Source organism: Dendrobates tinctorius, unplaced genomic scaffold (genome assembly GCF_039654945.1).
Source record: "Dendrobates tinctorius isolate UK_male_01 unplaced genomic scaffold, ASM3965494v1 ptg000189l, whole genome shotgun sequence".
Taxonomy (NCBI): domain Eukaryota; kingdom Metazoa; phylum Chordata; class Amphibia; order Anura; family Dendrobatidae; genus Dendrobates; species Dendrobates tinctorius.
Window position 1 is genome coordinate 7,295,258 of NW_027361856.1, and position 11,418 is coordinate 7,306,675.

General features: G+C 47.2%; 1 protein-coding gene across 4 annotated transcripts in view; it reads left to right on the top strand.

Annotated features, from left to right (window-relative positions):
- The window catches only part of ADAM15 (ADAM metallopeptidase domain 15), a 39,959-nt gene extending 29,488 nt beyond the window's left edge, over positions 1-10,471 (top strand). For all 4 annotated transcript variants that reach the window (XM_073552350.1, XM_073552351.1, XM_073552349.1 and 1 more), the window contains 2 exons: positions 9,568-9,692; positions 9,870-10,471. In XM_073552350.1, coding sequence (XP_073408451.1) covers positions 9,568-9,692; positions 9,870-9,924 — 180 coding nt within the window. In that variant the 3' untranslated portion in view covers positions 9,925-10,471. The remainder of the gene's footprint in view (positions 1-9,567; positions 9,693-9,869) is intronic.
- The last annotated feature ends 947 nt before the right edge of the window (positions 10,472-11,418 follow it).

An 11,418-nucleotide genomic window follows, 5' to 3' on the forward strand; every position in this document is an offset into this window, starting at 1 on the left:
TGTCTGTACCTGTCTACCCCGTGCCAGCGTGGAAGATCAGGCAGAGCCTGTGCGCTGGGCGTCGGGGGTGGAAGCGCCGTCCGCGGGTCCCCCGGGGGCTAAGCGTCCGAGCGGGTGACAGCGCAGCACGGTCAGGGGTCCAGGGGCTCTTCCGTGGCTGCCGCACCGCCCTCCCCCCACTGCCGATGTCCAGGAGCTCCAGAAGGGGCGGCCGCTTCCGGGTCACGCCCCTCTGGCGTCACGCGCAAGGCACGCTGGGAATGGGCGTGGCCGTGTGACGTCGGGGGCGGCACCGGATCCAAGATGGCAGCGCCCATGGGAAAAACCGCCGGCCGGCAATCATTCCGGCAGGGGGTGGAGGGACTGTAAAAGGGCACTGGAGGAAGCAGAGAGTGCAGTGGAACCCTCTTAAAAGAGGGCTGACCACAGAAGATGCACTTATGCCCAATACTTCACAATGGAAGTGGGGCAAGAAGGGCAGCAGCAGCAGGAACTCTCGCCAGATGCCTTGCCGAGCCGCCAGCATACCAGGAGCAGCCGCTCGAGTGGTGGGAGCGGCAGTCATAAACACGACCGGCATGACTCTGAGACGTCCAGAAAAAACGTCACGAGTGCATCTGAGGAGCCTCCGAGATCAGTACCCTTGATCGACAGCGGTGGTAAGTGATCTACGTGAATGTCACCCTTATTGTAACAGGGTTCCATTTTTCTGCTTGATCACTAGGGGTCGAATGCGCCCTATGTAAAAACCCGCTGGTAGTTCAGTGGCAGAAAAACCTCTGCGCTGACTGTATAAATTAAACCATACGGGATGAGACCCCTGATTTTGTAACTAGCCTTAGGACTGTAATACAAGAGGAGGTGAAAAGACTCCCTAAAGACAGCCCTTAAAAAGACAGATAAAAGAAGCCGCAAAAGGAATTCTGATTCAGAGGCCTCGCTAGTGCAGAAAGGTCGTGAAAGATCCCTGTCCCTCTCCACCTCCTCTTCCTCTGCTCAGTCCTCCGAATCCTCTTCGGACAGCGATATAGGGGGCCGTCCCTGTTTCCCAACAAAGGACGTGGAAAAGCTGGTCAAAGCTGTCAGGTCTACAATGGGCCTTAAGGAGGAAAAGACTCCTAAATCATTGAAGGATGTTATGTTTGGAGGACTGGAGGAAAGGAAAAACGCACCTTCCCTGTAAATGATAAGATAAAGGCCTTAATTGACAGGGAATGGAAAAGACCTGAGAGGTCGGGTGCCTTACCTTCTACATCGAAAAAGAAGTACCCATTTGAACAAAAAGACTCAGAAACCTGGTAAAAAGTCCCAAAAATTGATGGTGCCGTAGCCAAATCCTCAAAAAGGTATCTCTACCATTAGAGGACTCTGGCGTGTTGAAAGACCCGCTTGATAAAAAGCAGATGGTTTCCTGAAACATATCTGGGAAGCCCCGGCAGGTGGATTAAAACCTTCAATAGCTGGTACTTGTACCGCTCGTGCCCTCATGGTCTGGCTACAGCAAATAGAGGACCAGATCAGGGACAAAGTTCCTAGGGACGAAATACCGTCTAAACTGACACTGGTACATGGAGCAGCGGCTTTCCTAGCGGATACCTCAGCAGATTCCGTGAGATTAACAGCTAGAGCGGCAAGCTTGTCAAATGCGGCAAGACGAGCCCTGTGGCTTAAAGGGTGTCTGGGGGTTTTGCCATCGAAACATAGACTGTGTTCCATTCCATGTGACGGCCAATTCCTCTTCTGGAAGAAACTAGAGGAAATTTTGGAGCATACGGGGGATAGGAAGAAAGGTTTTCCCCAATTTCCGGGAAAACCCAAAAAGCAGCCCTTTCGTAGGAGAAGATTTAACAGGGGTCGTCCCCCCGGGAGATAGGAACAATTGGGACTTTAAAGAAAGGAGATGATCGGGCAATATGTTTAAAGGGCCCTCTACTTCCTCCAAAAAATCTCCCCAATGACATCAGGTCGGAGGTAGCGGGAAGGCTTTCTCTCTTCCTTTCCGCCTGGGCAAATATCTCCCCCAGTACATGGGTCCTAAGCATAATCAAGGACGGTTTAAAAATAAAATTCACCCGTCCGCCCAGGCAAACCTTTATAATGACACCCCGAAGGAAAGCCCAAGAGCAACAACTGGCCCTGGAGAAGGAAGTCTTGGGACTAGTGCAAAAACAAGTCCTACATGAAGTCCTAGTTCAAGAAGAAGGAAAGGAGTTTTACTCCCCCCTCTTTTTAATACAAAAACCAGACGGCTCTTGGAGGACCATAGTCAATCTGAGGAGGCTCAATCAGTAGGTAGACAATTGCTCCTTCAAAATGGAGTCAATCAATACGGCCACAAAAATCCTGTTCCAGCACTGCCTCATGGCAGTGATAGACTTAAAAGATGCCTACTATTATATCCCAATCCATCGGGAGTATCAAAAGTACTTGAGAGTAGCGCTCTATGTCCAAGGTCAGGTCAAACACTACCAATACGCAGCCCTTCTGTTCGGCCAGTCTACAGCCCCCAGAGTTTTCACCAAGGTGATGGCCGAAGTAATGTCATTTCTTCGTTCCAGGGACATAGTGATCGTCCCATACCTGGACGACTTTCTTGTCGTAGGGAGGTCGGAGACCCATTGCACACACCAAGTGAAGGAACTTTAATAGGGCTAGGATGGATAGTAAACGTCCCCAAGTCGAGATTAACACCAGTAAAGGTGCAATCCTTCCTAGGGTTAGTACTGGACTCCAAGCGACAGCGCTGCCTCCTACCAGAGAACAAAGTGACCAAGATAAGGGGCCTAGCTCGCACAGCAATACAAAGGCCAGCTATGACACTGAGGAACGCAATGTCCCTTTTAGGCTCGTTGACATCATGCATACCCGCGGTAGCATGGGCACAGTACCACTTAAGACAACTGCAGTGGGAAGTTCTTTCAGCGCAGAAACAATTGAAAGGGCGAACTATGTCTCTGCAGGGAGGTAAGAGATTCCCTACTTATTCTACAAAAGACTCTCAGGTGTGTCATCATGGGAGACGGGAAAACACCAAGGTTACTCACCGGTAGGCGGTTTTTCCAGAGCCCATGACGACACCTGTATATTCCGCCCTTTATCACTCCTTTGGGTGTGCACTATAGTTTGGGTGCTTGTTTAGTTAAATATAATTTTGTGAGAGTTTTACCATGTGTACTAACCCGGGGGGCCTCTCATGCTCTGTAAACCAACTGAAGCGAGGGAGAGGTACCGCCCTTTTATCTTCAGTAGGGTTCCTGTCCTGCCTGGGCGGATCCCCTCTCTCAGGTGTGCCGTCATGGGCTCCGGAAAAACCGGCTACCAGTAAGTAACCTTGGTGTATCCTACTTTCCAGTTCCGGTTTGGAACTTGCAGCTCTCTGGTGCACCCCTTACCCTCAGGTCAGTCTGAAAACTACACCCAGGATAAGTAGTCGCCAGACTGTTGCCTGGTTATGTACTGGCTATAGGGCACTCTCCAGGGAGGGCTTTATGTATGTCCTCAGTCTCAGGCAGGTAATACCTACATAAAACCTCTGTTCTGTCACTAGCAGAGTCTCTCCAAATCCCCAGAACAATCAGTGCCACCCGCTCCTAGTTTTATATTAATATTGGGTCAAGAGCCAACCCACTAGGTAGCGTGAATTTAGCACGGAGATGTGGCGATAAGTTTATGGAGCACGGAAAACGGAACTAGTAAATGTTATAGATTTTACTCCAAAAAGAATAGGCAGTGTTTACAAAAGTATAAAAGATGTTACAAAGAGAGACAGATACAATTTATACAGGCAATTACAAAATAAAGGTGGATTAAGATATGGAACTTAAAGTTATCAGTCAATGGCACGCCATGTGGAGATGGGGGGAGGGGAAATATCCCAAATCATCCGGTCAAAGTGCACAGACTCTCATAGCTGATACCCCAGGCAAGAAGACAACTTCCTAATTGGGCTTCATAGCCTTATACTCTGTCCCATGACCTCACTGGGTGGGCGGAGCTAGGGAATGCCCTCACCTTTTGGAAGTTACTAGAAAATATACAAGTACCAGAACTCTGGCTTCAAGGTTCGTAGAGTGGCGGCAGGGCTATCATCTTTCTTATTATGAAATTACCTAAATTACCTTTCTATTGCTACCAAACATGAACTATCTGCTGGCTAGGGGAACACAGGAACCCTTTTCTTAACTCCTGATGCGTGCATGTTAATACGGCTCTCTATAATCCTCACATTTTTTCTTCATGCGATGTTGGCTTTATATAATCCTCACACATCTCCTCTCGATGTGTTAGTGACTCTATGTAAACCTCAAATGGCTCCCCTTCATGTGGTCACTGCTCTATATAATCCTCACATGTCACTTCTTCACGTGATCGTGGCTCTATATAATCCTTACAAATCTCTTCTTCATGTGATTGCTGCCCTATATAATCTTCACTCATGTCTTCATGTGATCGCGGATCTATATAATCCTCACACATCTCTTCCTTAGGTGATCGCGGCTCTATATAATCCTCACATATCTCTTCTTAATGTGATCGCATCTCTTTATAATCCTAACACGTCTCTTCATGTGATTGCGGCCCTATATAATCTTCACACGTGTCTTCATGTGATCGCGTATCTACAGTATATAATCCTCACACATCTCTTCTTTAGGTGATCGCGGCCCTTTATAATCTTCACACATCTCTTCTTAATGTGGTTGCAGCTCTTTATAGTCCTCACATATCTGTTTTTCATGTGATTGTGACTCTATGTAATCCTCACACATCTCTTCTTCTTCATGTGGTCATGGCCCTATATAATCCTCACACATGTCCTCTTCATATGATTGCTGCTCTATATGATCCTCACAAGTCTCTGCTTCATGTGATCGCGGCTCTATATAATCCTCACACGTCTCTTCTTCATATGATCGCGGCTCTATATGATCCTCACACGTCTCTTCTTCATATGATCGCGGCTCCATATAATCCTCACACGTCTCTTCTTCATGTGATCGCGGCTCCATATAATCCTCACACGTCTCTTCTTCATGTGATGGCGGCTCTATATAATCCTCACTTGTCTCTTCCTGATATGATTTCTGCTCTATTTAATCCTCACACATCTTTTCATGTGATCGCTTCTCTATATAATCTTCACAAGTCTATTCTTCATGTGATTATGGCTTCATATAATCCTCAATCGTCTCTTCATGTGATCGCGGCCCTATATAATCCTCCCACGTCTTTTTCATGTGATTGCGGCTCTATATAATCCTCCCACGCCTCTTTTTCATGTGATTGTGGCTCTATATAATCCTCACACGTCTCTTCTTCATGTGATCGCGGCTCTATATAATCCTCATACATCTCTTTCTCATGTGATCACACCACTATATAATACTCGCACATCTCTTCATCTTGCGATGGCGGCTTTATATAATGCTTACAGGACTTTTCTTCATGTGTTCGTGGTTCTATGTAATCCTCACACGACTCTTCTTCATGTGATCGTGGCTCTATATAATCCTCACATGTCCCTTCTTCATGAAATCTTGGCTCTACATAATTCTTGCATGTATTTTCTCCTTGTGATTGCGGCTCCATATAATCCTCAGACGTCTCTTCTTCATTTGATGTCGGCCCTGTACAATCCTCACACATCTCTTTTTCATGTAATCGCGGCTCTGTATGATCCTCACGTCTCTTCATCAAGTGATTGAGGCTTTCTATAATCCTCATGTGTCTCCTCTTCATGTGATCAAAGCTCTACATTATATAATCCTCACAATTCTTCATGTGATCGCGGCTCTATATAATCCTCACACATCTCTCTATGTAATCGTGGCTCTATATAATCCTCACACTTCTCTTCTTCATGTGATCATAGCCCAATATATGTATTTTTCGGACTCTAAGACGCACCGGACCATGACACACACCTCAAGTTTTCAGAAGGAAAATAGGGAAAAAATTAATGCGTCAAATGGGGGTCCGAATTCAGCTTACTGGGAGAAATCGGTAGCACTAGTGGAGCGTGGTCACAGGGAGTGTTCGGTGGTCCAGCGATGATATGACTCCCATCCCAGACTGGTGCGACAGCTTCTGCGGTGCTCTTGGTGCGGGGGCTCCGCTGACATTTTCTGAAAGCCCGGAGCCCCTGCAGATACATTGCTGTGAAGCTGTGGCCTCCAGGAAATCCCATCCCAGGTTGGTGCAGCAGGTTCGTCGGTGCTCAGTGGGGCTCCATCATCCTTTTGTGAAAACCCGGAGCCCCGCACATCCCCAGGCCTCTAGGAAAATAGCCACCGGGTCGGTGCATGCGCAGATTGAGATATCGGCACCGAGGTCTCGTCTCCGGAGATCTGTCTGCGCATGCGCCTCTTCCGGAGGCCACCCATCACAGCAATGGAAGTGCGGGAGCTCCAGGCTTTCAGAAAATGTTGCCGGAACCCCGCACCACTGCACACCGGTGAATACTACCGCACTAGCCTGAGAAGGGAGTGTGATGATCGCCCTGCAGCGTCGGACCGCCGCAGAATTGCCCGACTCCTGCTTCCACCACACTAGTAAGTATATTCCGACTATAATCTGCAACCTGATTTTCCCTCAAAATTCTCTTCATGTGATCGCAGCTCTATATAATCCTCACTATTCTCTTCTTTATGTGATTATAATTCTATATAATCCTCACACGTCTCTTCTTCATGCGATTTATGCTTCTATATAATCCTCACGTCTTGTGATTGCGGCTCTATATAATCCTCACACCTCTTATTCATGTGATCGCGGCTCTATATAATCCTCACTCGTCTTTTCTCCATGTGATCGTGGCTCTATATAATCCTCACACCTCTCTTGTTCATGTGATCTTGGCCCTATGTAATCCTACCATGTCTCTTCTTCATATGATCGCGGCTCCATATAATCCTCACACGTCTCTTCTTCATGTGATCGCGGCTCTATATAATCCCCACACATCTCTTCTTCATGTGATCATGGCTCTATATAATCCCCACACATCTCTTCCTCATGTGATCGTGGCTCTATATAACCCTCACACATCTCTTCCTCATGTGATTGTGGCTCTATATAATCCCCACACATCTCTTCCTCATGTGATCGTGGCTCTATATAACCCTCACACATCTCTTCCTCATGTGATCGCGGCTCTATATAATCCCCACACATCTCTTCTTCATGTGATCGTGTCTCTATTTAATCTTCACTTGTGTCTTTACCTTCATGTGATCACGGTCCTATATAATCCTCACACGTTTTCACGTTTATGTGATCGCCGCTGTATATTATCCTCCTACGTTTCTTCTTCATGTGATTACGCTTCTATATAATCCTCACAAGTCTCTTCTTCATGTGATCGCAGCTCTATATAATCCCCACACGTCTCTACTCCATGTAATCACAGCTCTATATAATCCTCACTCGTCTCTTCTTCATGTGATCGCAGCTCTATATAATCCCCACACGTCTCTACTCCATGTAATCACAGCTCTATATAATCCTCACTCGTCTCTTCTTCATGTGATTGTGGCTCTATCTAATCCTCACACGTCTCTTCCTCATGTGATCGCTGCTCTATATAATCCTCACACGTGTCTGCCTCATGTGATCGCGACTGTATATAGCCCTCACATGTCTCTTCATGTGATCAAGGCCCTATATAATCCACACACGTCTTCTCCATGTAATCGCGGCCCTATATAATTCTTACATGTCTCTTCTTCATGTGGTCGCGGCTCTATATAATCAACATACGTCTCTTGTTCATTTAATCGTGGCCCTATATAATCCTCACACGTCTCTACGTCATGTGATCGCGGCTCTATATAATCCTCACATGTTTCTTCATTTGATTGCGGTTCTATATAATCCTCACGTCACTTCATGTTATCGCGGCTGTATATAATCCTCACACTTCTCTTCTTCATGTAATCGCGGCCCTATTTAATCCACACACATCTCTTCTTCATGTGATCGCGGCTGTATATAATCCTCACACGGCTCCATGTGATCACGGCTGTATATAATCCTCACACGTCACTTCTTCATGTGATCCCGGCCCTATTTAGTTCTCACCTGTCTCTCCTTCATGTGATCTCGGCTCTATATAATCCTCACACGTCACTTCTTCATGTGATCCCGGCCCTATTTAGTTCTCACCTGTCTCTTCTTCAAGTGATCACGGCTCTATATAATCCTCACACGTCTCTTCTTCATGTGATCACGGTTCTATATAATCCTCACACGTCTCTTCTTCATGTGATCGCGGCTCTATATAATCCTCATACATCTCTTCTTCATGTGATCGCGGCCCTATATAATCCTCACCTGTCTCTTCTTCGTGTGGTCGCGGCCCTATATAATCCTCACACATCTCTTCTTCATGTGATCGCGGCTGTATATAATCCTCACACGGCTCCATGTGATCACGGCTGTATATAATCCTCACACGTCACTTCTTCATGTGATCCCGGCCCTATTTAGTTCTCACCTGTCTCTCCTTCATGTGATCTCGGCTCTATATAATCCTCACACGTCACTTCTTCATGTGATCCCGGCCCTATTTAGTTCTCACCTGTCTCTTCTTCAAGTGATCACGGCTCTATATAATCCTCACACGTCTCTTCTTCATGTGATCACGGTTCTATATAATCCTCACACGTCTCTTCTTCATGTGATCGCGGCTCTATATAATCCTCATACATCTCTTCTTCATGTGATCGCGGCCCTATATAATCCTCACCTGTCTCTTCTTCGTGTGGTCGCGGCCCTATATAATCCTCACACATCTCTTCTTCATGTGATCACGGCCCTATATAATCCTCACACTTCTCTTCTTCATGTGATCACGGTTCTATATAATCCTCACACGTCACTTCATGTGATCGCGGCTGTATATAATCCTCACACTTCTCTTCTTCATGTAATCGCGGCCCTATTTAATCCACACACATCTCTTCTTCATGTGATCGCGGCTGTATATAATCCTCACACGGCTCCATGTGATCACGGCTGTATATAATCCTCACACGTCACTTCTTCATGTGATCCCGGCCCTATTTAGTTCTCACCTGTCTCTCCTTCATGTGATCTCGGCTCTATATAATCCTCACACGTCACTTCTTCATGTGATCCCGGCCCTATTTAGTTCTCACCTGTCTCTTCTTCATGTGATCACGGCTCTATATAATCCTCACACGTCTCTTCTTCATGTGATCACGGTTCTATATAATCCTCACACGTCTCTTCTTCATGTGATCGTGGCCCTATATAATCCTCACCTGTCTCTTCTTCGTGTGGTCGCGGCCCTATATAATCCTCACACGTCTCTTCTTCATGTGATCACGGCCCTATATAATCCTCACACTTCTCTTCTTCATGTGATCACGGTTCTATATAATCCTCACACGTCTCTTCTTCATGTGATCGCAGCACTATATAATCCTCGCACGTGTCCCCTTCATTTTATCTCGGCTCTATATAACCCTCACGTCTCTTCTTCATGTGATCTCGGCTTTTTATAACCTGATACGTCTCTCCTCAGAGGTGTTGTTTCCTCCGCAGGTTTCGTATTTCTGTAAGCCGCCTCCTCCTAAGAAGCCGCTCCCTTTGGTCCCCAAGCAACAGTGCCAGGACCCACTGCTGGCTGTACCACAGTACCCGGAGTGCCTCTCAGCTGTACCTGCACGGTATGACCATTTCCGGTGCTCCACCTGACTCCTCATCTTGGGGTTCAGTAATGATTGTTGTTTTTGTGTTATAACTTTTTTTAGGGCTTGGGAAGGTGATATTTTCCTTTGCACCGTGACTACCTGTCTACAGGAGCTGCCATTTAACCTGATGTGATTTTCCTCTGTTGTTTCTAGGCTTGCGCCTCAACCTCCTCGACCCTCATACACACGACAGACCCCTAAACTGTAACCTCCGGAGGCACCTCGGGATCTGAAATCTCATGAATATTGTGTGCATGACACAGGAGAAGTGTGCCTCATACATGCATATGCAATAAATGGGGGGTCTCGGGGGTGAGCGACACAGGACGTTGCCTTTTTTTATGTCTACATGAAGGCTCCTATTTATTGCAACTGGTATTGTGTGATGGTGATGTGGCTTGGACTGAGCAGATGATCAAATGACCCTTCATTCCTTTATTGTTGAGGAACTGTGGCGTAACTCCTGGTAGATTCTGCGGTCGGTCCGCAGGTGTTGCTGGTGCGCCTGGGACTGGTTAGGTGGACATGGTAAAGGGCTACTCACGAGTCTTCCCAGGATCGGTCGGCAGGAGAAGGGACGTCCGAGATCTACATGGTATCAGTCTGCAGGGGCCAGCTTGTGGATTCTTCCCCAGATCGGTCAACACTTGACGGCTTTTCCCGTAGTCAGCCAACAGGAGGCAGCATTTTGAGGTTGCAGACTGTGCAGGTTTTGTATATGTGGATTGTATATAATATAAATGATAAAGAGTCGATGTGTGATGTTGTCATTGTATGCCAACTGCCCACTGTACCGTGTCTCACACAGAATTAAATCTAGCAGATGGTATCACATAAGGTTAGATACAATGGCTCATCTGCACGCTCTGTGATGGTGGATGGCGAGAGTACGGCCACCTCTCCCTGGTGCGGAGCTGTACAAGACTGTTACCGAGGTGGTAGCTCGCCTTAGGGTACCGTTACACTAAGCGACGCACCAGCTATCCCGACAACGATGCGACCAGGTAAAGATCGCTGATGCTTTGCTAAATGATCGCTAGTAAACTGTCAAACAGACAGATCTACTCAACGACGCAGCGACCATCCAGTGATCCGTATAACGACCTCGGCGGTCGTTGGGACCTTGTCACACAGCTGTGATTCTGACGACTCACGCCTGTGTCCCTGAGTTCTGCGTCGCCAACGAGATCGCTCGTCGGCGTCAAACACAGCGATGCATGCTGGCCAGCGGGACGCCAATGATCAGAAAATGGCCTGGGACATTCGAGCAAGATCAGCGATATCCAGCGGGGGGGGGTCGCCGCTATGTGTCACACGTAGCGAGATCGCTGTTGCATCACAAAATCGGTGACGCAACAGCGATCTCGCTAACTATCTCGATATGTGAGACGGGGCCTTTAGGCTGAGTCTCAAGATCAGAATCAGCTCTGCCTCTGTTCTGGAATGTGGCTCCAGACCGACTACCTGAGGCCATTGTAGCTGTCTTGTCAGTGTCCATGTGACCTATAACCTCAGATTCCTCCCTGTTTGGCTATATGAACTGAGTCCAGGGCTGGGCACATGGAGAACGTGCAAGCAAGATTATCAAGCCCAGTGCCTTGAGCCTGCTGAGCGCTGCCACCCACCGGATTGTGCTAGAAGAGAAGGAGCAAGTGCAATGAAAAGAAATGAGAGTGGATTGGACTAAAAAAAAATTTGGGTT